This window comes from Chelonia mydas, chromosome 20 (assembly GCF_015237465.2).
Source record: "Chelonia mydas isolate rCheMyd1 chromosome 20, rCheMyd1.pri.v2, whole genome shotgun sequence".
Taxonomy (NCBI): domain Eukaryota; kingdom Metazoa; phylum Chordata; order Testudines; family Cheloniidae; genus Chelonia; species Chelonia mydas.
In genome coordinates this window covers 9,173,062-9,200,728 of record NC_051260.2, presented here as the reverse complement: position 1 = coordinate 9,200,728, position 27,667 = coordinate 9,173,062, and the positions used below count along the sequence as shown (strand labels likewise).

General features: G+C 50.9%; 1 protein-coding gene across 18 annotated transcripts; it reads left to right on the top strand.

Annotated features, from left to right (window-relative positions):
• The first annotated feature begins 314 nt into the window (after positions 1–314).
• Positions 315–27,667, top strand: AAAS (aladin WD repeat nucleoporin). 18 transcript variants are annotated; one of them, XM_037883883.2, is made up of 18 exons: positions 318–445; positions 929–1,064; positions 5,560–5,687; positions 6,911–6,966; positions 8,579–8,670; positions 10,551–10,597; positions 12,558–12,656; positions 14,542–14,751; positions 15,639–15,782; positions 16,129–16,249; positions 18,002–18,126; positions 18,835–18,895; positions 19,895–19,985; positions 20,760–20,853; positions 21,554–21,621; positions 23,697–23,778; positions 24,930–25,014; positions 25,660–27,667. In XM_037883883.2, exons 2-18 carry the CDS (start codon positions 942–944, stop codon positions 25,804–25,806), a joined length of 1,773 nt encoding a protein of 590 aa, XP_037739811.1. In that variant the 5' UTR covers positions 318–445; positions 929–941; the 3' UTR covers positions 25,807–27,667. The 18 variants fall into 18 exon arrangements, with proteins under 18 accessions (XP_037739816.1, XP_043388715.1, XP_037739811.1 ...); XM_037883884.2 differs by having other exon boundaries at positions 349–456; XM_043532775.1 differs by having other exon boundaries at positions 350–445; positions 941–1,064.

The following is a 27,667-nucleotide window of genomic DNA, read 5'->3' as shown; positions in this document are numbered from 1 at the left end:
ATGGGGGGGGGGTTGTGGGAACCCCTCTCAGAGCCCCCCAGGTATTAGCTCCCCCCTACTCCTGCACCCCACGTCGCGTGTTTGGGGGGCCAGGGGTGGAGGGAAGCTAGAGAGATGGAGTAGGGGATGGAGGGGGACTGGGGGAAATGGAGGGGGAGAGGGAAGGCGGGAGGGGGATGGAGGAAGAGGCAGGAAGGCCGCAGAGGTGGTTAGGGGCGGGCGTGCTGGGGAGGGTGGGGGCAGCAGCGGGGAGCTGGAGGCTCAGGCCGAAATGCGATCGCGGCCCCTTTAATTGCCGGGCCGCGGCTCTCTCATGTGCTTCTCCCCACTCCCACCCGGCCCCAGCGAGCTGCCGGGAGGCGCCGCTAGGGGGCCAGCGCGGGCCGAGCGGCGTGTCCTGAGCCGGCTTCCGTCGGGCTCTGAACCGGGCCCGGGAAAAGCAGGGGTTGGTGTCTGGTAACGGCTGAGGGGCTGGCGCGGGGGCTGCGGCGTCCCCCAGGGGTCGGGGCTTCCCGTGGGGGTGACTGGGGCTCCCTGCTCCAGCGCGGCCTTTCCCCCCAGGCCCGGCCGGGGGGCGCGTCCCTCTCTGCGGGCCCACGGGGAGGAGGAGCCTGGGGGCCCCTGGCTCTGCCCAGCCCCGGCGAGGGTTGGGGGGGGGTGTTGAGTGGGGCCCTGGGGCCACGGTCTCCCCCCGGGCCTGTGGTGGGACGGGGCGGGCGAATGGGACCCCTTGGGGGCACGTGTTCCCTTGTCCGTGGGCGGGGTAGGGAGAGGCGGGGTGCTGAGTGTGGGGCCCTGGGGCAGGGGCTCTCCCGGGCCTCCGGTGGGAGGGGGGCTCCGGGGCAGGGTGGAGGGCGATGGGCTTGAATGGGACCCCCCGACGAGGGGCTGCACGCCCGTCTCTGACCCGACCCTGCCTTCTCCGCAGGGCCTGCAGCAGGATGTGCTCCCTGGCGCTGTTCCCGCCCCCGCCTGCCCCCGGAGATGTCACCCTGTACGAATTTAACAACGCGCTGGTCTCCGGCCACGTCTATGAGACGCTCCCGCTCGCTTTCCAAGACCAGGCAAGTGCTGCCCGACCGAGGGGGCCAGCTGGGGTCTCATAAGAACGGCCACACTGGGTCAGACCAAAGGTCCATCCAGCCCAGTATCCTGTCTACCGACAGTGGCCAATGCCAGGTACCCCAGAGGGAGTGAACTTAACAGGTAATGATCTAGTGATCTCTCTCCTGCCATCCATCTCCACCCTCTGACAAACAGAGGCTCGGGACACCATTCCTTACCCATCCTGGCTAATAGCCATTAATGGACTTAACCTCCATGAATTTATCCAGTTCTCTTTTAAACCCTGTTATCGTCCTAGCCTTCACAACCTCCTCAGGCAAGGAGTTCCACAGGTTGACTGTGCGCTGTGTGAAGAACTTCCTTTTATTTGTTTTAAATCTGCTACCCATTAATTTCATTTGGTGGCCCCTAGTTCTTCTATTATGGGAACAAGTAAATAACTTTTCCTTGTTCACTTTCTCCACACCACTCCTGATTTTATAGACCTCTATCATATCTCCCCTTTGTCTACTCTTTTCCAAGCTGAAAAGTCCTATCCTCTTTAATCTCCCCTTATATGGGACCCGTTCCAAACCCCTAATCATTTTAGTTGTCCTTTTCTGAACCTTTTCTAATGCCAGTATATCTTTTTTGAGATGAGGGGACCACATCTGTACACAGCATTCAAGATGTGGGCATGCCATGGATTTATATAAGGGCAATAAGATATTCTCCGTCTTATCCTCTTTCCCATTTTAATGATTCCTAACATCCCGTTTGCTTTTTTGACTGCCGCTGCACACTGCGTGGATGTCTTCAGAGAAATATGCACGATGACTCCAAGATCTTTCTCCTGATTAGTTGTAGCTAAATTAGCCCCCGTATGTATGTATAGTTGGGGTTATTTTTTCCAATGTGCATTACTTTATATTTATCCACATTAAATTTCATTTGCCATTTTGTTGCCCAATCACTTAGTTTTGTGAGATCTTTTTGAAGTTCTTCACAGTCTGCTTTGGTCTTAACTATCTTGAGCAGTTTAGTATCATCTGCAAACTTTGTCACCTCACTGTTTACCCCTTTCTCCAGATCATTTATGAATAAATTGAATAGGATTGGTCCTAGGATTGACCCTTGGGGAACACCACTAGTTACCCCTCTCCATTCTGAAAATTTACCCTTTGTTCCCTGTCTTTTAACCAGTTCTCAATCCATGAAAGGATCTTCCCTCTTATCCCATGACAACTTAATTTACATAAGAGCCTTTGGTGGGGGACCTAGTCAAAGGCTTTCTGGAAATCTAAAGACACTATGTCCACTGGATCCCCCTTGTCCACATGTTTGTTGACCCTCTCAAAGAACCCTAATAGATTAGTAAGACATGATCTCCCTTTACAGAAACATGTTGACTTTTTGCAACAATTTATGTTCTTCTATGTGTCTGACAATTTTATTCTTTACTATTGTCTCAACTAATTTGCCTGGTACTGACGTTAGACTTACCGGTCTGTAATTGCTAGGATCACCTCTAGAGCCCTTCTTAAATATTGGCATTACATTAGCTATCTTCCAGTCACTGGGTACAGTAGCTGATTTAAAGGACAGGTTACAAACCATAGTTCCGCAACTTCACATTTGTGTTCTTTCAGAACTCTTGGGTGAATGCCATCTGGTCCCAGTGACATGTTACTGTTAAGTTTCTCAATTAATTCCAAAACCTCCTCTAGTGACACTTCAATCTGTAACAATTCCTCAGATTTGTCACCTACAAAAGATGGCTCAGGTTTGGGAATCTCCCTAACATCCTCAGCCATGAAGACTGAAGCAAAGAATTCATTTAGTTTCTCCACAATGATTTTATCATCTTTAAGTATCTCGCTTTTCCAGGGGCTCCACTGGTTGTTTAGCAGGCTTCCTGCTTCTGATATACTTAAAAAAACATTTTATTACCTTTTGAGTTTTTGGCTAGCTGTTCTTCAGACTCCTTTTTGGCTTTTCTTATTACATTTAATTTGGGAGTGTTTATGCTCCTTTCTGTTTACCTCACTAGGATTTGACTTCCACTTTTTAAAAGATGCCTTTTTATCTCTCACTGCTTTTTTTACATGGTTGTTAAGCCACGTTGGCTCTTTTTTAGTTCTTTTACTGTGTTTTTTAATTTGGGGTATACATTTAAGTTGAGCCTCTATTATGGTGTCTTTGAAAAGTGTCCATGTAGCTTGCAGGGATTTCACTCTGGTCACTGTACCTTTTCATTTCTGTTTAACTAACCTCCTCATTTTTGCATAGTTCCCCTTTCTGAAATTAAATGCTACAGTGTTGGGCTGTTGAGGTGTTCTGCCCTCCACAGGAATGTTAAATGTTGTTATATTATGGTCACTATTTCCAAGCGGTCCTGTTATAGTTACCTCTTGGACTAGATCCTGCGCTTCACTCAGGACTAGATCGAGAGTTGCCTCTCCCCTTGTGGGTTCCTGTACTAGCTGCTCCAAGAAGCAGTTGTTTAAAGTATTGAGAAATTTCGTCTCTGCATTTCATCCTGAGGTGACATGTACCCAGTCAATATGGGGATAATTGAAATCCCCCACTATTACTGAGTTTTTTATTTTGATAGCCTCTCTAATCTCCCTTAGCATTTCATCATCGCTATCACTGACCTGGTCAGGTGGAATTACTATCCATAGAGATTCTATGGAACATGTGGATTCATTTATGATTTTTATTTCATTTGATTCTACATTTTCTTTCACATACACCCACCCCCCCACCCCCCCCGACCTGTTCTGTCCTTCCGATATATTTTGTACCCCGGAATGTTTTGTCTCCTCCTCTTCCAGGGCTGGCCTCCAGCACAGGTTTCACGAGCTGCTTCTTGGAGACTCTGTCCCTCTGGGATGGGCCTGCTCTCCCCAGGGGCAGGTGAACCAGAAGGAGACCAGTGGACTGAACCCATCTGCTGCTCCAGACCAATGGACGGCCTGGCCTCTTTCACCAGGAGAGCTTGTCGCTGTTTTCTGGTGGAGCAGGACTATAACCCAGCAGAGCTTTGCAGCTCCATGCACAAGCCGGGGTTTAAGTAGATTGGAACAGCAGGGAGCACTCACCACACCAGCCAAGAAGAAGGGGAGCAGCCTGGGGGAGCACTGCTTATTCAAGCCATGGAGGGATGGGGCTTGCCCCTCTGGTCGTAGCAGAGGGGCATCTGTGCTTTCTCCCAGGTCCCCCCTACTTTAACGCCTGAGCAGAAGGCATCGTTGTCCCTGAAGGATTTTGATGCATGGAAGAGGGAACTGCCAATCTTAAACCCTCAGAACCGTATTGTGTCACTATTTCCTTGTACTGCCACATCCATCTTTTTGTGTCCACCTTTGTTGCTTTCCTTATACTTGGATTTTAAGCTTTGGGGGCAGGGACTGTCTCTTTGTTCTGTGTTCACAAATTATCTAGCAGAGTGGGTCCTTGTCCCTCAGTGCAGGTCCTCAACCTGCTTTCTTGATACTTGAAGGTGAGGGAGACTTTGGCTTCTGGCACTTTCCATCTAGCACCAAATTCACAAAAAAAAAAAACAACAACTTCAAAACCTTTTTTTAATTAATCAACATTTTGTAGCAGCCGCTGTGCCTCCTGGCCCAGTTTCTTTCTGTTTCCTTTCCTATGTGACCTTCTCCTTTTCAGGAATATAGTCAGTTGCCTCCCAATTGCTTATTTCCCCACCTGTAGCTATAATTATGGTGCTGCTTAGCTGGCAATGGAAGCTGGTTTCTGATGCATGAGTTGTGATCAGCTAGCGCTCACATTGTTAATATGTTCTCCTAGCATATTGGTTACATCAAGCTGAGAATATATCCTTCAGCTCAAGTTGCTCATTACTTAGAGGATAAGCTCCATCTTTTTGTTCTGTGTTTGTATGAACACAGTGGGGTCTTGATTAATAACTGGGATTCCAATACAAATAAGATTCAACCTCTTTCCTCCTTCCTCACGTGTAGGTGCTGCTTTTTCACAACGTGAATTTAGAATGTCTGGCAGGTGCTTTGTTTACGCACAGAACAGATACAGTCGGGCACCACGTGGCAAGCATTCCCTCTATGCTGCCCCTGCCAATGTGCCTCAGCCCTGATCTGAACCAGCCTCTTATTTCTATTTCCAATCAGCCCTTGGCGTCTTTGCTGAGGTTGCCCACAAGAGGGGTCACTTGGCTGGTGGGTTTTGTGATCATAAATATTTACTCTTTTTTGCATAATGGCCACAATGTGCTAAATGCCTTGCAGACCTGTGAGAAGGCATATTCCCTGGAGCTTACAGACCCTTGACCTGCACTGACATCTGCCAGCTTGTTACATGCAAGTTGCCCAATGATTGGAGAGTGGTAGCAGCTTTCAGCTGCTCTTTGGAAATGGTGGCTTGGAAATGATTGGTTCCGTGTCCCGTTCCCAAACCCCTCAGCCATTGGTCCTCAGATCAAGCCATTTCACTAGAGTCTGTTTGATTGACTGTTGGTTTTTGTACTTGCAGTTGGCTGATCTGCCTGTCCTAACCATCCCCAAGGAAACCCTGAAAGCTCACAGCCGGCTGGAGCATAGCACAAAACCCGCCTTCATCCACCACCAGGAGACCCTCTGGAAGAGATGTCTCAATGCATGGTGAGTGAGTGTGTGTGCATGCTCTGAACAGAAAGCAAGGAGGCAGCTGTTGCTTACTAAGACTGCAAGCTTTTTGGGGCAGGAACCATCTCTTTAAATATTTGTACAGTGCTTAGCACAGTGAGTCCCTGATCTTTGAGTGGGTCGCTGTAGGCACTGCCGTAACACAGATGATAATAATTAATAATCTGTGGTTGGGATGTTGGAGACTGAGAGGTGACTGTTCCTCAGATAACCCTGATTGTGCTGGCTGGCATTCGGAATTAAAATGGCGTCTCATTTCAGTTCCCTATGCTGGCCTTCTATAGCTCTGCTAGCCTGACCAAGCCCATGCTGAAATTCTCCTTTCAGCTCTCGTTTGCAATCAGTGGAAGAAAAGCCTGGACTGTCCTAAGGGCAGGTACAGTGCTGCTTGAGATGGGAAGGGGTTCTTAACCCTAGACTCTTCTGCAATTTCCAAGGGTGGGTGCATGGCACTTGGAAACTGGGAAATGAGGTTGGTCATTTTTTTTGTCCTGAGGTTAACAGGCAGCTCTGTGCAGCTGGAAAGCAGGTCATAAGCAAGTCAGGTAGCAGGTTTGCCTGGTATAAACTGACAATTTCCAACAGCTGGAAAGCAAAGGGGTTGGGGGTATTGGATATTGGACCAGGTTGGTGGGAGAGAACCAGCAGTTGAAAGGAGGAAGTCAGAGTTGGTGGCTTTTGTTGAGGGAGGAGTTGCAGTAAGGTGAAGCAGAGCGAACAAGGTGGGGTCGCAGGGAGATTGCGGGCAGCTCTGAAAACAACTTGAGGCCCTGTTTAGAGTCTGGCTCCTGGATACTGTGTCCAGTTCTTCATGCCAGAACGTCTTGCTTACCTACTCACGTGGCTACGGAGAGGGTACCTCAGTAGGGATGGACTGTTTATATGAGGTATGTTACTGTAGTATCTGCGTGCCTCACAGGTTTTAAGGGATTTATCTCTCTCTCTACTCCCCCAGGTGAGTCAGGGCAGTGCTGTTATCCCCATTGCACAGATGGGGAACTGAGGCAGAGAGAGACTAAGTGATTTGCCCACAGCCACGTGGGAAGTATGTGGTGTAGCAGGGAATTGAACCTGAATCTCCCACATCCCATGCTAGTGACCTGCATTGCTGGGGGAAGAGCTACTCCCCACCCCTGCTGTCTAGCTTAAAACTGTAGCCTTGTGATATGTAGGAGACTCACAGAGTTTTCTGTCCACAGGCGCGATGTGGGAATGTGTGGGGTGCTTAACGAGATAGCAAATGCGGAGGAGGCAGGTGAGTCTGACTGTGGGTTAAGAGAGCAGCCCTGGCTACATGTTGTGAAGGAATTAGGTAGCTGTCTCTTAAATCTTTTCATGCCTTGATCCTTCCAGTCCCTTTAGTCCCTGTCACCTGGGACTCTGCTGCTCCCCCCCCCCATACTCTGGACCCCTTTCTGTGTCCTATCCCTCCCCACCTCCCTGTGGCTCCTCTCTCGGTTACGTGAGTTAGTGAGGAAAGGGTTGTAGTGCTGAGCAGGTCAGCTGGAGTTTGTGGGGATTGGGTTGACTTCTTCTGAAACAGCTGAAGCTTAATATGAGATTAAAGCTGCCTCTCCGTCAGTGCCTAGAGTCACTGTAGGACATAGAGGGAGCTGCTGCTGCCACCGCAACAAAAGCTTAAAGCAAAACCTATCTGATTATTTCACAGAGGGGAAATAAAACCCAACCAGTATCATCCCCTGCACGGAACCTGAAATAACAACCCAACCCATAATGAGAGAGCAGTGGGAGACCGTGGTACAGACACGTCCTGTCTGATGCTGTCTCTGGGGGGGTGCTGCTGGGTCATGCTAGCTCAGTGCTGCTCCCGGGGACACTAGGCTAATGATGTCTGGTTACTGTTGTGTTTAAAATCACGTTTGCAGAGTTACATGCTGAGCCTATAACCTACAGGTGGCATGTTGCTTTCAGATGCACATCCACAGCCATAGAACACCATAGTGTTTCCCACTCTGAAGGATCCCAAATAAGCTCTGTGTCGGAATTGCTCCCCTGCCATTCCCTGGAATAGCTGAGTAAATAACCTAGAGATTGCCTTGCTGGTTAGTCCAATGGTGGTCCTAGTTCTGTATCTTGTTCCCAACAGAGGCCAAGACCAGATGCTTCAGACAGAGGTGCAAGAAATCCTCTATGGGATACCTTGCCCCTCAGGGAAAGTTTCTTCCTGACTCCTACTAGGTAGAAGTTGGCTTAATCCCTGAAGTAGGAGGGTTTAGATCTCTGTCAAAACACCTGGGCTTTGGTGGTGCTGTTTTCAGTCCTTACTATTGTAACTCTGGTGGTTATTTGTAGAAACCTCTAATCCATCTTTGAATCTTGCCAGCTGTCAGCCTCAGTGACATATTGTGGCAGAGTGTTCCACATGTTGTCCCCCACTCACAAGTAACATCTCCTTTCTGATTCTGATTGTCACTTTTAAATTTGCTGTCTTTCAGTTTTGTTAAATCAATAAATCACTTTCCGTGCACCTCGCTCTCCACAATTCCCATCTGATTTCAGCGGACTCATAGCACTTCACTGGGGTTTCCCACACTGTCCGTTGTGAAAGTTTGGCCTGTGCTCCCTCACTGCTGGTTGCTGCCTTTCACCCCAAGGTGTATGCATTTCCATGGCACTTTGGGATCCTTTGGGCAAGGCCAGAGCTACAGAAATAGATGGGATTATTTATTAAATCCGATAATGGTCCATGAGATGCAGACAATACACATGACAGTCCTTAAGTTTCCAGGTTAACTCTAGTCTGTGCATCCTTCTTCACTTCTGTCTTTGAAAATCATAATTCCAGAAGGATTGACGACCCTCTTCTCTTTTCCTTCCCATTCTTATATCCCTCTCTTTCCTTCTAGATCTCCAGTGGATGAAAACAGGATCACGCTGGACTTTGGCTCTGTGCCACTGGGTCTCCTCTCTCCATGGCTCCCTGTTTCCCCATTTGTCAGTGAGTGCTGTGAAGAATGAATCTGTCCCTAACTATTACTGGGGCCTGGTCTGCACTAGGAAATTACCTTGGTATAACTATGTTGCTCATGGGGTGTGAAAAATCCACACCCCTGAGTGACGCAGTTAAACTGACCTAACCGTCGGTGTAGACCCGGTCAACCTAGCTACCTCCTCTTGGGAAGGTGGAGTACCTATGCAGACAGGAGAGCCCCTCACGCTGGTGTAGGTAGTGTATTCACTGGAGCAGGTGCGCTGCTGCAGCGTTTAAATGCAGACAAGTCCTGAGTGTCATGGAAATGCTGGCAGATGTGGCACATCTTGTGTTGTTAGCTGCTTGTGCACTACAAGGGGGTAGAGGGTCTGTGTGTTTCCCTGACTCTGAAGCTCAGGCTCTAACACGGTGTAACATTGGACCAGCTGGGCAGGAATATAAATGTTGTTCATCCTATTGTATTGCAGTTAAACTAGTGGCCTCATGTCCATTTGTGGACTGAGTCCATCCCGTTGCCTTCCAGCAGCAGGAGAGGTACAATACAGGCATCAAGGAAGGTGGTCTCCTTACCCAATTAAAAATAATGCTTTGAACTTGCAGCGCTTTTCACTTAGGTGGGTTGGTATCATTATAGATGGGGAAACTGAAGCAGAGAGAGGGCAAGTAGCTTGTGCCTATGAAGCTTTGTGAGTCAGTGGGAATAAGAACACAGGTTGCCTGATTCTCAGCCCAGTCCACTAGGCCACAGCTGCCTTCAGGATCCCCTCGACACACAGAAAACTCAGGAGTCCCCAATCTCTGAATTCATTGCAAGGGGACAATGATCATAACTGATCAGACCAATCGATGCAGACATCCTGCCACTCAGAGGGTGGCAAATACCTCAGGCAGAATCAGTCTGGTAACTGGCATTTTGGCCTAAGGTGTGTGTATTTACAAAGGGTGTCACGTCCAAGTTCACATGTCCAAATTCAGCACCGAGTACAAATGTGGGGCCACCTCAAAGTAATTGAGCAGGATCTGCAAGTTGAGAAGCAGAGTGATGCAGTGAACAGAGTACTGGACTGGGACTTGGCTAGCAGGGTTCTGTTCCTGGCTCTCACTGACCTGCTTGGCCAAGTCACCGATCCACCCCGTGCCTCTGTTCCCCCACTCCTTTGTTTATTTAGATAGCAAGTTATTTAGAGTAGGGATTGTGTATCTCCATAATAGAACCCCAAATTCAGCTGACTACTGTAATAAAATAATTAATAGTAAGTTGCCATTTTTAAAACTCAAGCCGGTTAAAATCTTCTTGTTGATAGTGGCTGGGATTTCCAAAGGGACCTAAGGGAGTTAGGCGCTCAACCTTGTTGCAAATCAGTGGATGCCCCTCTGCAAATCCAAGCCATAACGTATTGCTCTAATGCTGGCTTGCCTGGGCACTCCAAGTCTGCCTACGCTGCACTCAGGAAGTGTGACTGCAGCAAATGTAGTGTGGCTAGCTAGCTCAAAACTAGCTTGAGCAACAATAGCAGTGAAGCTGCAGCAGCAGGGGTGATTGCAGGAGCTAGCCCCATGTACTGCTGCTGTGACTCACATGTCTATGTGCTGCAGTCGTATCTCCCAATTGCAGTGTAGACATGGTCTCTGAATGTTCTTTCTGTCTGGGGAAGGAGAACAACCAGGTACTGAAAAGCAAGGGTTAAATATGGCAGAATATTCCAGAGGAACTGTTGAGGGTGTATATAAGGTGGGTGAGACGTGAAAACCACTTAACTGATAACTGTAACTCCCATCAACTTCTTGTGGCTCCGATACCCACTCCGCAGGCAGCTGCTGTCTTCTCTGTGCGGTTTGCCAGATCTGCCACTGATGTGTTAATTCTTTTTTCATCTGTCCTTAAGCTATGCAGCGAAGACATGATTGCGGAGTTCTCCCAGGCGGTGGACTGGTAAGTTCTGCATGTTGAGGCTCTGCAACGTGTGTGGACCTAGCTGGGCTTTTATAAGGGTGCCCATCGTGGTGGGGACTAAGTGCCTGCAGTTTACAGAGAGGAGGAATGGTGCAGTGATGAGTGGTTTTGCCTGAGACTCGGGAGACCCAAGTTCGACTCCCTGCTTTGCTTTGGGCATGTCACTTTGTCTGCCTCAGTTCTCCATCTGTAAAATGGGGTTAATGGCACTGTGTGAAAGATGGTGAGCTGCTTGGGTACTATAGCAATGAGGACCTTAGATGATCACCTAACTCATAGCCATGCTTTTAATCCATGGATCTCCAAGTGCTTTGTATAGGAGATCAGGATCATTAGCCCACTTTACAGATGGAAAAATCAAGGAGGAAATTACTTGCCCAAGGTCACTCAGCAGTGGCGGGACTAGAACCCAGGGTCTCCTGAGTCCTAGCCCAGTGTTCTGGCCACTGAGCCACAATGCCTGTGTAGAGTTACTCTCTCTCGGTTTCAATTTGATCCTACTTCTGCACCAAACAGGAGTCTTGGTTGCTGTGCACCCCAGGAAATGTTAAATCTAGCCTCCTGCCACCTGCGTGGTGTTATCCCTGTGGTATGTGTGAGGCCCAGAAGTGGAGTGATGTGCCCAAGGTCACGCAGTCGGTGGCACAGTTCCAGCCTCTCTCCCTTTAATAAATATTTTCTGGGAACTGGAGGGATTTGATAATTGGAGAGAGTCCAGCGGAGGGCAGCGAAGATGATCAGGGGGCTGGGGCACATGACTTATGAGGAGAGGCTGAGGGAACTGGGCTTATTTAGTCTGCAGAAGAGAAGAGTGAGGCGGGGATTTGATAGCAGCCTTCAACTACCTAAAGTGGGGGTTCCAAAGAGAATGGAGTTTGGCTGTTCTCAGTGGTGGCAGATGACAGAACAAGGAGCAATGGTCTCAAGTGGCAGTGGGGGAGGTCTAGGTTGGATATGAGGAAACACTATTTCACTAGGAGGGTGGTGAAGCACTGGAATGGGTTACCTAGGGAGGTGGTGCAACCTCCATCCTTAGAGCTTTTTAAGGCCTGGCTTGACAAAGCCGTGGCTGGGATGATTTAGTCATGGTTGGCCCTGCTTTGAGCAGGGGTTGGACTAGATGACCTCCTGAGGTCTCTTCCAACTCTAATCTTCTGTGATAGCAGAGGGCCAGGCAGGACCACAGACTCTGAAAAGTGCCTAAGTTAGACAGACCCTGTAGTCCTGTGTTTATTCCCAAGGGCTTCTGGATCCACCTTACTCTCTTTACAAGTCAGAGAGCGAACTTTCTAAATGTCAATGCTGCACGCTTCACCTGGGCTCTTGGTATTGTCCTGGATTCTCTCTGCTACCACTGGTACGAGAAAGTGGGACTTGGCTCCAGCCCGCCCTCCTGTGGCTGTGTCACCCCTTGCAGGACTAAGGGGAATCAACAGTCATCTTGTGTCCATGAAGCCAGTAGATCAGACTTGCAGCCTGTGGGAGTCTCTCTTCAGGCCTGTTCAGTTTTGTGCACAGTCCAGTCGTACACATTGGGCACTGCTGGAGACGGAATACAGGCCTCGATGTTCCAGCACTCAGATTCAGAAAGGCATTCTCCAGGTTATTGCTGTATCTGACATGGCGCTCTTCGTCCTGTCATCTCTCAAGCTCTGTGTATGCTGTCGGTGGTACTTATCTGGCCCCCACTCAGTAGTATCTGAGAATCTCAATCTTAGACAAACTGAATTCTCAAACGTTACTCCTCTTGGGAAGGATGAAAGTTTGAGGAGACCTTGCTGGGGTTTGAACCTGTCTTTGAACCTGATGCTTTGCCTTTTCTAAGCCATCCCTTACTGTCTTTACTATCAGGCAATCCTGCTTTGCATCTCAGCCTGTCAGACCCTTGGGGCTGTGTAACACAGTATGATCCCTTCTCTCTTGCTCATTGTTTTTCCAGGGCTGGCTGCTCCATCCGGGCTTTTGCCTGGCACCCTCATTCCAGCAAGTTTGCAGTGGCCCTTTTGGATGACTCCATCCGAGTTTACAACACAAACAGGTGAGGAGTGTCAGGTTGCCCGTACTGCCACTGGCAGAGTAAAGACCCACTGAGGCTGCAAAGCTTGTGTGATGGCGAGGGCTCATGCAGTGAGGTACGGACACCTCCGTTGCTGCTACAAAGACCTCTATGGATCCTTGTTCTTGGGGTCTGGGAACCTGAGCCACAAGCTACTGGAAACAGCACTCCACAGAGGCCGCCTAAGCAGTGCTTTGCTGGCCAAGCTTGGGAAAGGGAGGTGCAGCCCCAGTTGTCTCCAGTCCTTCCTTCCTGCCATACCTTGCAGGGACAGGAATCTGGAGCTGTGTCTGAGTCTGCCTTTGTCAGATATCTCTTGGCAGGGTCACGCCCACAGGACCGTGAGGCAAGGCTCTGAGCCTTCCTGCTGCAGGAGTCCCCGTGCATAAAGTCTGCAGCTCCGCGCAGCGTCCAGACGGACTGTCGTCTGCTCCTGAACCCTTGATTCAGGATTCTAAGCTGACTCTCATGCTCTTGCTAGTGCATACGAAGACTGAGGTTGGTTTCAAGATTGTTGTGGGCCCCATGGAAGCTGCAAACTGATGTCCTCAGTGAGAGGGGAGTGTGCGCCCTGTGTTTTGGACCTCTGTAGCAGCACAGTTGTTAGACCTTTCTCTAGTTCAGCAGGTCAGGTTCCTAGAATTACACTGACAGTGCGAGGCCCTTCTGCACTGAAGCCTGTTAAGACCTTGGTGGTTGCAGCCAGTGTCTTTGTTCTGAGCATGAGGCTAAGGAGATTCCCTAGGAAGTTCCCTTCTTCCCTCTCAAGTGCCTTCAGGCCTCCAGCCTCCTTACACAGCCTCGAGAGCCCTTATGCCCTGCCCTGACGCTAAGGGAGAGAAGGTGGTGCCCTGGGGTAGTTCCTCAGCACCAAGACAGTGAAGGCAGTTCCAGTGAAGGCAACTCTTCAGCTCTGGGTCTCTTGGCACCAAATGCCACCATTCCAAATGCTTCTCCAGTACGTCCCAAAGACTCTGCATCCCCTCCTCCCTCTCCTCCCCTCTGTAACCCACCTCTGATCCCTGAGCTAGCCACTCCTTCCATCACACACTCGTCTTCAGCTCTTGGCAGGTTTTTTGTGTTCCCAGAATTTCTCACTCTGTAGCAGAAGTTCTTATCAGACGTTTAGTAAAATCTCCAGATCCTGCTGCTAGCCTACTTCCAGTTTTCTCTCCGTTTCCCCCCTCTGTTGATGCAGGCCATCCCATCTGAAGGAAAACAGCACTCGCTGTGCATAGTGGGGAAAGGTGGAATGACACTGCAGCTGGGTGACGTCCTCTGTCAGTAAGGCCTGGCCCTTGAGGGTTAGTGATAGGAGCCAAAGTATCAGATAAGTGGCTGAGCAGAACACCCCCCAGCTTGGGGTGCAGACCAGTCCTGTTACTGAGGATGTCCCATGGGGGTCCTTCTCCCAGCTCCTCATACAAACCTTTCCTCTGAGCACCTGTGGAAGGGGCGTGTTGGGGCCCAGCACTGACCCCATGTTTCCTGGAGAGCAGGTATGCTCCTGCAGTCTCTTGAAGCCAGCATAGCTCCTCTGGCATGGAGGCCTCCTCTAGACCAAGGGCCAGAATCGTTAATGGTGCATCTATCGCCTCGCCAAGCTAAGCAGCAGCTGTCAGTAAGGGCTGATCCATTCGTCTTCAGGTTAACACTTAAGAAATCCATATTCACGTCACTAGGTGGCTGGGCTAAGCAATATTGCTCTCGTCTCATGTGCTGCCTGGAGTTTGTCCCTCTTCCCACGTGATGGCTCAGCAGGCAGAGCAGGTTCAGACTGTCTCCCGCTGGCCTGCGAGAGGCTTAGTTAGGGGAGGTCTCTCGCTTTTTCCCCTTGGGCATCCGTTGAATTTCGTCTCTCCTGCAGGTCTCCCCACTCTCCAAGTGGGTCCCAGCTGGCAAGTAAAGGCATCCTTAAAAGAAGACTCTCCCAGCTCATTCTGAAATGCTGCCGGCTTTCCCCTCCACAGGCTGCATCCCCCGGCTGGACTTTCTTGCCAGCATGTGCCAAATCACACCCATTAACTGCTGGGACTAGGCTGCAGGCAGCACCGGGCACGCCGCTTAAACAAACTAGGTGCGCTGCCATCTCTGTCCTCTTGAGCCTCTGAATGTTGCAGCTCTGCCACCCTGGGTGGTGATCTCGTCAGGTTCCCCCAGGCTTAGCAGTGTCAGGGCCTGGTCATTACTTCAGGGGACTCCACCAAAGAAAACCCAACATCTTGCTGGAAGTGGGATTGGCGATTCAGTACAGCTGCACTGCGCTCAGTCAGTAGTGACCTGGCGTGGTGCTAGGGGGCATTGTCTTTCAGAGTAGGTATAAAACCGCTCCTGGATGATCTGTGAATTGGCCGCAAGTAGTTAGAACTTTTCCCAAGAATCAGTGTGTTCTGGTCAAATCCCCCTGGTATTCTCTACCTCCTGCACTGAGCTGGTGTGCAGTGCTATGACACAGCTGCTGTGTCTCCCCCACCCCAGGGGGGGCCATGTTTCAGTGGTATGTGTGCGGGCTCTGGGATCATTTCTTTCTCTTTGGTTATACCCATTACCGCAATACCTGAGTGCCTCATAATCTACAACATGTTTACCTTCAGAACTCCTGTGAGGCAGAGCAGTGCTATTACACCTATTGACGGGGGCACAGAGACCAAGTGTCTTGCCCAAGATCCCCCAGGAAGCCTGTGTCAGAACAGGGAATCGAACCTATGTCTCTAGAGTCCAGTCTGGTGCCCTAACCCCTAGGCAATCCTTCCTCTCCATTTAGGACAAAAGGTGCCATAGAAATAGAAGATTGTGTTAGGTCTCATAGAACTATGCTGTATGCACATCCCGGGCATCCACCCAGGCGGAGTATCTGGAGCTGATGACTGGGCAGAGGCAGATACCAGAGGTGCCGGTTACCTTGCTGCTGCTGTGAATGCTGCCTTTGTCTCCCACGTCACACCCCTCTCTCCTCTCTTGCAGCGCGACGGTCCCCATCCTGAAACACCGCTTGCAGAGGAATGTGGCCTCGATGGCATGGAAGCCACTGTGTGCATCCATCCTCGCCGTGGCATGCCAGAGCTGTGTCTTGGTTTGGCACTTGGATCCTACTTCCCTTTCCACCAGGTAACCAGCCACCTGGAGACGTGGTCGTGCCCCTGTGGTCTCTTCCCATGTTGCTGGCATCTCTCCGCTGGCAAGGAGGCTGCCTCTAAAGCCAGGGCCAGAATCCTGTGTATCTAGTGTGGTTATAGCACACCCATTACTTGGGCAAGCAGAACAGCATGTGTCATTAAAAGCCCAGTTCAGTGGCATTTGGATCAACACCACCGACCCATCAACGAGCCACCTGACACAGACAGATGTGGCTACATGTCCCCAGGAAATAAGCAGCTGCTGCCAGCCTCCCTGGAACATGTCATAGCAGTTTGGCCCCTACTAGCAAGGTCTCTCTCTCTCTCCTCTCCTTCAGGCCTTCCTCTGGCTGCGCCCAGGTGCTTGCCTTCCCCGGTCACAGTCCCGTCACCAGCCTGGCATGGGCCCCCAGTGGAGAGATGCTGCTCTCGGCCTCGCCTGTTGATACCGCCATGCTTGTGAGTAAGGCGGGCCCTCCTACGTTTCTCTCCGCCTGTGTCCTCCTGTAGTGTGGGGAGTGGCTGGGGTGTCTCTACCACTCAGTGCTGCATGGAACAGCAAGACCTGCTGAACTCTCAACCACATGCCCTAGTAGATGCGTGTGACTGTTTCAAAGGGTTTCCACTAGTAACTGTGTGTCTAGTTGGTCATCCCCAAGGTTTGAACCTGCGACGTCTGGGTCTAAAAGCTTGGGTTTCTACTGCCTGACCTACAAATCCAACTCCGCTAACTAAGAGGCAGTAGTGGGCTCACATCTCTACGGCCTGGGCACTAGAGGGGGACAAGGATCTATATAGATACTAATGTAGGTCACGTTAGCATTATTCCCTAGACCAGTGGTGCTCAAGGTAGCCTCATGCTGCTGGTGTGCTGCAGAGGAACCAGGAGGTTCCTTCCCATCCTCAAGTCCAATCTCCTGCCATCACAGGCAACCCCTTGCCAGAGGTCTCTTGAAAGCCTGCTGGCGACATCGCTGCCTTTCTAGTTTCCAGCTGCCAAACTCCAGTAAGACAGCTAAAAATACATTAAATTGGGTCCTGATCTTACTCTTCCATGTAGTTGCCACAAGGATGCTGTGTCATGGAGAACGGGAGGGGAGGGGGCCTTTGCAGTCACGCCTGGACCAGTGGTGCCCGGGAGACAATCTCCGTATTAAGATGAGGGCCGGGCTTTGAGAATCTGAGCTCCCCCGCTCTAGACTGGCCTCTGTTTATAAAGACCCTGAGATCGAGTCCAAGATGGCACAGATGGTGATAGTGTCGCTGCAGGCCTGGGTTCGATTCCACCCAGCTCAGTTTTGCAGCAGTCGGCCACCTCTATTCAGAAACCGCGCACTGCAGCAGCAGGGAGCTGCAGCTCGGGAATGAGCTCTGTCACCGAGTTTTCTAGGGCCCAGGTCAGGAATGAGGGGCACTGGCAGTGCTGCTGCAAGGCATGGGGGGCAGGGAACCTGACGGGAATAGCAGGATGGTGGGTCAGGGTTAAGGGCCGTTGGCAGCACTTTGTGTGGGAGGTGCTTAGGACTGGAATAGCAAAGGGGCCATGGGTAAGGATTGAGGTGTGTTGGGCAAAGAGTGCGCCTGGCTCAAGCTAGCTCTGTCTGTGAGCGATATCTGGACTCCCTGATAGAATTTTAGGGCCAAAACCTCCTGGCCTTGGGGCAGCCTGTCTGCTGCTGTGAAGAAGCCCCAGGTTCAATTTCTAGATTCTGCGGCTTCTTCCTGGCCAGCAGGACCTGGGTAGTTTGGAGGCAGAATGCTTGAGTTTAGGCATGGGGCAAGCTGTGTCCCTATGGGCTTGTGTCTGAAGGCCACTAAAGTTCATTCTTGATGCTCAAATCCACTGTGTGCGATTCACAACTTCCAGAGGTTGTAGAGAGCTGCAGAGTGGGAACTGGTCTCTGACATGACCAAAGGGACTAAAATACTGCTCTGAGCGGGGGGGAAACCAATCCCTCCTTGATGTGCTGCAAGGCTGAGGCCTCTACTGATGCTGTGATGGCTTAATATTGAAAATCGTGGCTGGTGTCTGTCATGCTCTTCCTGGTATAGCAAGAGCCTGCCTGGAAGATAGCTGAACCAGCGAGCAGAGGGGCACAGATCCTTTCCAACTCCCAGCTGTGTATGGGTTGGAGGGAGACAGATTTGTTTTTCCAGTATGTTACCCTCATCATCTCCTTCCCCCCCACCCACGCTTCTCTCCCTCTCTAGGTGTGGGATGTGTCCACGGAAAACTGTGTCCCGCTACAGTGGTTTGGAGGGGGTGGAGTCACTTACCTTGCTTGGTCACCTGATGGCAGCAAGGTGCTAGCAACCACACCCTCAGCAGTGTTCAGGTGAGGATGAGGACTGCTGGGACCCATGGGAGCATGGTCTAGTGGTTAGAGCATGGGACTGGGAGTCAGGACTCTTGGGGTCTCTTCTCACCTTTGGACTGGGGCAAGTCACCTCCTTTCTCTGCATGTCTGCATCTTGATCTGTAAAATGGAGAGGATGTTATGGACCACATCTCAGAGGGGGTTGTCAGACTTCATCTGTAAAGTGCCTTGAGATGTGGGGGTGAAAGATAACAGAGAAGTTCTTCACTCTTCTGCTGCAGGCAGGTGATATCTGGGTGACAGCATCTCTGAGCCCTCCATCACTGCAGGTTTTCTGGCTTCGGAGTCCCATGGTTTTGCTATGTCGGTCTGTCCCTCCCCTCCTCCCCAGCCAGTAACGTCTTCCCCTTGCCTAGCACCTGCCATCATCCAAGGAGCTCCAAAATGTTCTGCAAACTTTAGCAAAGTCTCACACTCCTCAAGGAAGCAGCTGCTCTGTGGCTTAGTCAGTCAGAGGCAGAACCCAGGAGCTGACACGCCCCAATTGTCTGTGAAGACCATGTTGTCTGCCTGTTGATGGCAGTTGTTTGGTCCCTCTCAGAGAAGCAGAACTGGATTAAGCCTTGTCTCTCTATGGTCTTGGGTCTAACACAAGAATTGAAATGGAGATGCTGGAAATACAGTGAGTCTGTGCTCTCATTCACCTCATCCTATGGTCTCTTCCAGGGTGTGGGAAGCTCAAATGTGGACGTGCGAGAGGTGGCCCACCATCAAGGGGCACTGCCAGGTATGTGGGGTGGAGGGTTGTTCCTGATTCCGTGCTAGTGAAGGGGAGAGCACTGAGCGGATTGTTTTTGTGAAGGTTAACGGACAAACAGCTGAACAGTGAGATCTTTGCCCCATCACTGCCCTGCTACGTACCAGGTGCACAGGAGCAGATGCAGTGAGTCGCCCTGCCTTGACCATCGCCCTCCTGCGGGGTGAGACTAGCTCTCTGCTTTGTTCTCCAGATTGGCTGGGCCCTTCCTGATGCAAAACTGGAAATTTGATCCAAATTGGGTTAGTGGGTTTTTGTTTTGTTTTGTGCAGACTCCCATCCTGTAGGATAAGCACAGATAAGACCCATCAACCTCCAGCCCCCTGCAACAGGCAACCCCTTGCCAGAGGTCTGTGGAGAACCTGCTGGGGACATGGCTGCCTCTCCTTGTTTCCAGCTGTCAAGCTCCATTAAGTCAGCTAAAAATGCATTCACAGAAAGAACCTTGAGCTGGATCACTGCGGCCTAAGGCCAGTGCTTCATCCCCAGCACCACAGACTTACTTCTGTCACATGATGGAGTCTTCCCTTGTTCCTGTGTTGGGGTGGAGAGACTTTTCCTTACATGAGGGTAAAACGAAGTCCTCTATCTGTACTCACAAATACCCCAATTCTGATCCAAAGGGGATATCAGCCCTGGGGTCCTGGCTGAATTCCACTATACCTATCTAAACTCCCCCTGCAGTGCGAGTTGGCTGCTGGATTCTCCTTCCCTCCCTAGCCTAAACTGTTGTTACAGCAGTGCTGTGCAGCAGCTGCTGAGTTAGATACAGAGGTGGCTGCGTTTCCGTGGTGGGCAAATGATGCCATATGGGTTGAGCCCTTAAAAGCTGAGTTAGTCACATGACTTCCAGGCACGTTAAGGGGAAGCTGTGTGGCTAGCTCCCTAGTCAACTCTGAGGATAAAAGGTACCATGTTGCAAGTTGTTCTCATGGTCTGGTTTTAAACGCGTCCCTTTCCTTCCCACAGACAGGGTGCTGGAGCCCTGACGGCAGCCGATTGCTCTTTACGGTCCTGGGGGAGTCGGTCATTTACTCCTTGTCCTTCTCAGAGTACAGTGGTGAGTATGTTAAACTTTCCAAGAGGAGATAGCCGATTCCACCAGATTGTTGTCTGATTCCCATAGCCACACTGGCCTCCCGGATGCTTTCCAGCCAGAGCTTTGCCTTCCTCCTATGTTATCTTGTTAATTTCCTCCTGGTCTGGTGAGCACACCCTGGGTGCTGACTATGAAACACACCAACCAAAGCCAGTGTTTGGACTCATCTTTCATTCTGTTTCCTCTCCCGCTCCTTAATCCAGCCCATTGTGCCATAACATCCTGTAGTGCTACGTATCCTAGGCACACTCTAGTGGCGGGACAGAGCTCTTCGTGAATTTCACAATGCTTGTAGCTCTGAGTTACTGGTCATTAGCCCACTGGGGGGAGATTTTCAGAGGTACAAAGGGCAGTTAACTGTCCAACTGTTATGGACTTTCAGTGGGAATTGGGCACTTAATTCCTCTCTGAAATGGTGAAAATCTCCCCTTTGTAGTCTAAACCACAATGCAGCTGCTTCTGGGGTGGGGCAAGGATTCTTTTCAACAGTGCACAGCAACATAGACAGTGGCTTAGGCCAGGAAACGGAGAAGAATCCTGCATCCAAACCGAAGCGCAGGGGCAATTTAGGGAGGCAGAACGGAACGATCCGTCGTGGAATTTGGTCAGGACATGGGGGGCCAACACAGCAGCAACAAACTGATTCCACTGATTCACGTTGCTCAGCACGCGACTCGGCAACTTTAGCTACAGCTGTGTGGCAGAATTCACCTGTCTTGGTCTCTTCTATTCCAGGCGAGATGCAAGGGCAAGTTGGAGGGTCGAAAACGGCATCTATTGTGGCAGACCTGTCCGAGACCACCTTCGAGACGCCATATGGGGAGGAGAGGTGAAGACAGGGCAGCTGGCCCCGCTACAGGGCTGCGGTGGGAAGACCGAATGAGGGGACGGTGATTCAGATCCTGAATAGAAGATGCAGGCGCTGATGCCTTAATATAGCCCCTGTGCTTGTTACTCAGATCTGTGTGTGGGGTGTACAGGGGCATCACTCAGTGCTTACATGACGTTTCTCTCCCACTTTCTTTTGTGGATGATTTCAGTGGCAGATCGATATCATTGCCCAGAGCCTGGTGTAAAACTGGCAGGCCCTTTTCTCTCTTCCCAGATGTTTATCTCTGCACCCATCAGGGCCTGCAGCAAGCCTAGGTGATCGCAATTCTGGGTAATTCCTGAGGTGGGAGAACTAGGTATAGGGTGGTTGCATGTAGCAAACAAACTAAGCTGAGCTCAGCTGACTTGTGTCACATGTGACTTCATCCGAAGGGGTCCCAAGCCAAGGCTAAGGGTGGAAGACGTGTGTGTCCCAGTTATGCTACTCTATCCCCATGGGATAGAAGTTCTGTGATGCAAAAGGCAGCTTGGAACAGAGCTTGCTTGCTTGCTAAGGAAACGGTGTGTGTGGGGTGTGGGTTTCTTCTAAGCCCATTTAGCGAGCGAGGCGGCAGGCAGGGTTCCTGGCAGCTGAGCCTAGCTCACACTGATGCTGCTCTCAGCAAGAGGAGCTCTAATGCCCGGTGTGTTGGTTTCAGGATCGGAGGGGAAGTGCACTCCATGGTCTGGGACCCCAGGGGCGAGAGGCTTGCGGCTCTCATCAGAGGTAAAACCTTAAGCCCTTCAACCCCCTCACTCTCAAATGGGATTTTCCTAAGCGACCTTGGCTTGTGTAGCTTGGTTCCCCCACCCAGCGTGAGGTTAAACAGTGAGTGGGAGCTAGATAATGCAGAAGGGGAAGGGAGGTGCAGCTAGCTCCAGCTGAGAGCAGTGATAGTCTCTTCTCACTCCAGAACCGACCCTCGCCTGAATAGCCTCTTCCCCATCTGCATTAAACAGCTACTCCTGCCCCACAAATCCCCAGGCAAGGAATAGGGTGGGCTCCACCCTGCCAGTGGGTCTCAGCCTTCACCTGCACGAGCCTCCTCCTTCAGATGAGCCTGTAAACTCTCTGGAGCAAGGACCTGCGTGTTCATACAACACCCAGATGGGGCCCTGGTTCTGATCTGGTATAACAATAACCAGAGGGGTAACAGGGGAATGCTCTGTTGCTGCCATTAGACCTACCATCTAGAGGCCATTCCCAACCCACTGAGCCATCCAGTCCCCTGATCTCATGCAGAGAAGTCCTGTGTGCTGCATAGGAAGCCCAGCCGAAGAGAAGAGGAGTAGCTGCAAAACCAGGGCCAGTCAGGATGCATGGTACAGTGGCAAGCCATGACTGGCACCCTGTGCTGTGCCACCCCCCCAACCCCCAGCTTACTACAGTGGCCCATGAGTGAGAGCAGGTGTGTCCTGCATGGATCTAAGCATATAAAATTGCATGCTTGAGAGACTTAAAACAATCCTCTAATCTGCATTTTATAGCAGCAGGCGGGAGGCTGCTGGGATTCTCTTCAAAGCCTGGTTGTAAATGAGTCACCTTTGTTATTCAGAGAGCAGGAACCCAATGGGATATGGCTGTAGTAACCCCCTCAGAGAGCTAGTGCATCTCCAAAGGCGACCGTCAGCAATGTGGACAAACTGGTGTCATTCCTGCCTAGGGCGAAAGGCTGGCCTGGCAGGGGAGTTTCCCGCACCTTGGCCTGAAGGCACTTTCCATCTGTTCGAATGCCCCTTTGTACCACTTGAGCGGTGTCAAGTGGCCTTAGCCATGAGAATGAGAATCAGCCACCTTCTGTATTAAAAATGCTTCTTTCCTCTGTTGCCCTGTGAAAGACCCCACAAGTGGTGGGGAAATGGGCTTCTCCAGCGTGCTGTGCAAAGCACACAGTAAAGCCACTGATAAACTAGGAGGAACACTTATTCCCCCCCCCCCCCCCCCCCCCCCCCCCCCCCCCCCCCCCCCCCCAAATCTTTCAGTTGTAGGCATCTTAGGGTGGGATTTTTCAAAAGTGGAGCAAGAGGATGGTTAGAGCTCCAGCCTGGGACTGAGGGAACCCAGGTTCAATTCCCTGCTCTGCAGATTCCCTTGGGGAAGTCACCTAGCATGTCATGGTTCCCCCTCTGTACAGTGGGGATAACATCTTGTGGCGTGGATAAATAGGTAAAGACTATCTGAGCACCCCCACAATGAGGGCCAGATAGGTACTGTAGATGTCCCCCTTACCATAGCATCTGTGCACCCCACAATCTTTACTGTATTTACTCTCACAACACCTCTGTGAGGAAGGGCGTGGCTATTGTCCCCATTTTATGGGCAGGGAAATGAGGCACAGAGACCAAGTGACTTGGCCAAGGTCATCCAGGAAGCTTGTGGCAGAATAGGGCTTGAACCCGGGTCTCCCAAGTCCTAGGCTAGAACCACTCTTGGATTTCACTGTTTCAGTACCTAACACAGAGTACGAGACCCACTGGCTTTTGATCACTTAAGTGCTGTTGAAAACCCCGCCCTAGGCATTGCTTGTCCCAGTCGCTGGTCAATGACGTTCTGATGGAAGTGAGGCTTTCTGGCTCTGATCCAATGTAGAGAAAGGGGATCTGATTAGCGTCCGGGCCACAGCGATCACTTCGGATAATGGTACAGGTGAAGTGAAGTTCATTAATAAAGAATCACCCCAGATTCCTGCTGGGACCTGCGGACAAATAGCGATTTACCAAGGCCTCAAACCAGCTTCTGGGCACCACTTGTGTCTGAAAAATAGCTAACGTCCTGTTCACTTGCTTTTTTCCTCTTTGCAGGGAATCCTGAAACCCCTGAAAGCAGGACAATCGTTGCCGTGTTTCGTACCCGCAACAGCCCCGTGTTCGAACTCTTGCCATGGTGCGTACTGGTGGCTTAAGGAGTAGCCCTCAATGCCATAAGATTAAAGGCAGCAGAAGGACCGTTTTGAGCAGTTAGTCTGACCTGCAGAACACAGGCCTAAGAGAATTTCACCCAGTAACTCCTGCGTCAAGCCCAGAGCTTCTGTTGGAGTGAGGTCATGTCCTTTAGAAAGATGCATCCAAGCTTGGCGTGATACTGGAGAGGGTGCTGGGTTCTTGGTGCCATTCCCTCTGAATCGGCACTAAGTTAACACCCAGAGGTGGTGCTAGGGTGGACTGTGTCACCACGGGGTGCTGTCTTTCAAGTGAGTCATGAAACAGGGATCCTGAATGGCTAGTCCTTAAACATCCATGATGCTGGGGTGAGAGTCAGGGAGTGGGCTCTGGTGTCCTGGTCAAATTCAAGCTTGTGTAATTCCATTCTGCCTTGTGGTGCTGAGCACCCTCTGTTGGCACTAATCACTGAGGACACGGTGCAGGATCAAGCCCTAAATTTCCCCTAATTGGATGTTGTATTCTGTGGTTCCTGCCCTAAACGCTCAAGGAAATGTTAGTATGCGGCGTTGTGCCCCAGAAGTGGCTGCATCTCAGTTGGAGCTATCCCTGCCATCCTGGTCCTTTTTCCTGCTGGCAGGGTGGCTTCCACTGAGTTCCTGTTTAAAAATCCAAACAAAAAAACCCTCCTTGCAAGACAGGGAATAAGAGAGACACCCATAAGAGTAACAACCCCAACTCCACAACACCAATCCATACAGCCCATTAAGGCCCCAGAGCACCGTGACACATCTGTGCAGGTATGGGTCTTTCAGACAAGACCATCAAATCCCCAGATCCTGTCCGTGCCGCATCAATGTTAAAGACCCCGTAGTACTGCACAAGGGTCAGGGGTAAGGGGATTTGCCCCAGGCCCTATAGTCCAAATGTCCCTTCTCCCTCTCTGTTTGCTCTCCACCCCAGAGGCGGCTGCACCTTGCTGGCGTGGTATTAATAGTTTGTAATAGTCTGACGGCAGTGTAACTGCCTCCCTCAGTGTGAAGGGGTGGGGAAGGGATCCCAGGTCCTGTTGCTCGCAGCCCAACACTGGAGGAATGTGAGAGTGAGTGATATCAATTGGTCATGCAGTCATTGTGTCCCCTTTCTCTTCCCTAGTGGCTTCCTGCAGGGTGAGCCAGGGGCTCAGCCGCAGCTGATCGCTTTCCATCCCTGCTTTAAGAAAGGGGCCCTCTTGACTGTGGTGAGTGCAGCCTTGTTTTTTGGGATCTCCTTGGGGGGTCCCAGCTGAGACACTCTGAAGCTGGAGGCTTTCTAAACACAATCCTCCTCCCCTGCCCCGCCACCCACCCTCACAGTCCCTCCACAACGGAGAAGCAGGAAACCACAGGGCTTCAGCAGAGGGGACAGCTCTGTGGCTGCTGGGAATGGGGCTTGAGGGTGCCGTTACCCTAACTTAGATCTGTTAGCATTGAAATGGGGAGGGGCGGGGGGAGTCGTTACCAGACCCCATGAGGGCCTCAGGGGCCTTGAGATCTGCTGGCACTGGGAATGGGAGGTGCTGTTATCCTGACACAGCCCCATACGCTGGGTGTCCCTAGGCCTCGAACTGCCAGAAGCTGGGACTGGACGACAGGAGATGTATCCTTCAAATCACCCTGTTCTGTTCGTTCCCTCGGAAGCGCCTGGCACTGGCCACTGCTGGAAGACAGGACACTAGGCTAGATGGACCTTTGGTCTGACCCAGTATGGCTGTTCTTAACTTGGGTTCTGTTGGCACTGGGACATGGGTCTAATTTCCAGCAGAGCAGAGATCTAATTGGTTGGGATTTGGGGTGTGTTGCGCAGGTCCTGTGCTCATGTTTCTCTCTCTCTCTCCCCCCACCAGTGCTGGTCTACAGGGAGGATCAGCCACATCCCGTTTTTCTTTGTGAGCGCCCAGTTCCCCTGCTTCAGACCCAGCCACAGTCCTGTTGTGGCCCTGAGCAGCAGCAGTGCCAGCGTGCGGGAGCAGCCCTTGTTTTCGGAGCTGTGAAGAGCGGAGCAGGGGACCCTTGGGCCGGGCTCCATTTAAACCCTGCTGGGCCTTTCCTTATCATGCTAATTGTGCTGTTTAAGGAGTTTCCTTTCACCCTGCTGCTGGGTAACCACGGTGCTCGCTCCCTGTAATGGTTACTCCTCCCCAGCCTCACTGGGAAGAGAGAGGTGGTCCCAGCACATCCACTGGGGTCAGCCGGAGTGGCAGCATATGCTGGACACTGATGGATTTTATAATTTGTCAAGAGAGCCCCGAGTCTGGAAGGGGAGCAGTTTTGTTTGCTGTATAAACTTGATTGAAGGAGCCAGCACAGGGCATGAGGCCCCGCTTTTTAAAGCGCTTGGTGCTGTCCGGATTAAAGATCACACTTTCATTCTGCCTTCCGTTCTCTTGTACTTCCCAATGTGACCTGAATGGCACTTGCTTTGCAACCACAGCAGCTCAAGGCTGCACTTTCGGCTCCCAGCCTCCAAACGGCAGCCTGTAAAAGGCTAAGTGGTATTTGCGCTGGGGTGGCTCAGAGCCCTGGAGCTATTTAACCCAGGGAGCTGCTCTGGCAGGTTTTGAAAGAACTAGCACTTCCATGTGCCTTTCATCTACAGCCACCTGGCCTCAGTTCTGCACTTGGTCACAAATGGGGCAAGTGTTTACAGCTTATGTCTGTTCTGCTGTGTGGGTGCAGGCGTGCGGTGATACCTGGGAAAGGGGCAGGCCTGCTTGGCGCTAGGGGGCCTGTTCCTATTAGGCACTGCTGGAGGGCTTTAAAAACAAGTGACACCTCTGTGCCAGGTCAGTATTATCACTGTTGGGCTAAACCAAGCATACAGTGTGGATCTCCAGCCCCCTCTACTGTCTGGATTACATAGTGGTGTCAGTCACAGTCTGAGCACACTTGGGTCTTTCTGTACAGCCACTGAAGGCTCCTAGTTTGGTATCTAAAAGATCCTGAGTTAAATCCCTCATACTGACAACTCTCCCATAGGTGTCATGTTACATACAGGTGGGCAAGCGTGAGCCTGGAGTGGGGGAGTGACTCTGCGCAGTCAGAGGTGGGAGTGGAACCTAAGAGTCCTGCCTGTGTGACATTACTTCCTTTCTGTATGTTGGATTTGGGTGCCCTGTTCCTGTTAATGGGAACCAGGTGTCCAAATCTGCTAGGCAGCTCTGAAAAATCTCAGTCCATCTTCCATAAAAGTAACAGAGCTGTTCCCATGAGAGAGAATTCTCAGCCCCCAAGCCAGAGTCTCGCATGTCCAGGGCTAGTTCATAAGGGGTGACAGGGAGAGGTGGTGTGTAGGGATAATTCTGAAATTAAAAGAATTAAAGTTTGGTTAAAAAAATGACCTATTTGCTTTATAGTTCGTGACTAGCAGGGAGAAGGCCGCAATCAACAAGTAGAAGAAGGCTGTGAGAATAATTAGTGTTGTAGTGTGGGAAGGATGTATGGTTCCAAAAGTAACTAATGAAGAGCTGCAGTAACAAGACAAAGAAAAACTGTCTTAAAAGAAACCAGCACAAACCTTCCCACAGGTCTGCTGGTAAGCAAGGAGGGGAGGGGAGAGGAGATAAGGGAAGACCTTGGAAGGAGGAAAGTACCAAGGATAAACGGCTTCAAACTTGGTTTTTGCTAAAGCTAGCAAGTTAGCTGAAGGGTCTTTATCAGACCCTACCTGATGATACTGAAGCACGCCAGGGTGAGATGGTTTTCCCTAGGACTGGCCTATTTGTAAGTATACCGATCACATGCTTATGAATACTTCATTACTGTATTGGGTGTAGGGACTGCTTAGGCATGTTTAGAGCCATTGTATAAAATACCATTTGGCCTTTGGAATTAATAAAGGAATTTATGATTGAA

Coding starts and splice junctions, on each gene's coding strand:
- AAAS (XM_037883883.2), top strand. CDS start 942: ATGTGCTCCCTGGCGCTGTTCCCGCCCCCGCCTGCCCCCGGAGATGTC. Junction 21,622..23,696: donor GCTTGCGGCTCTCATCAGAG/GTAAAACCTTAA, acceptor TCCTCTTTGCAG/GGAATCCTGAAACCCCTGAA. Junction 25,015..25,659: donor AAGGGGCCCTCTTGACTGTG/GTGAGTGCAGCC, acceptor TCCCCCCACCAG/TGCTGGTCTACAGGGAGGAT.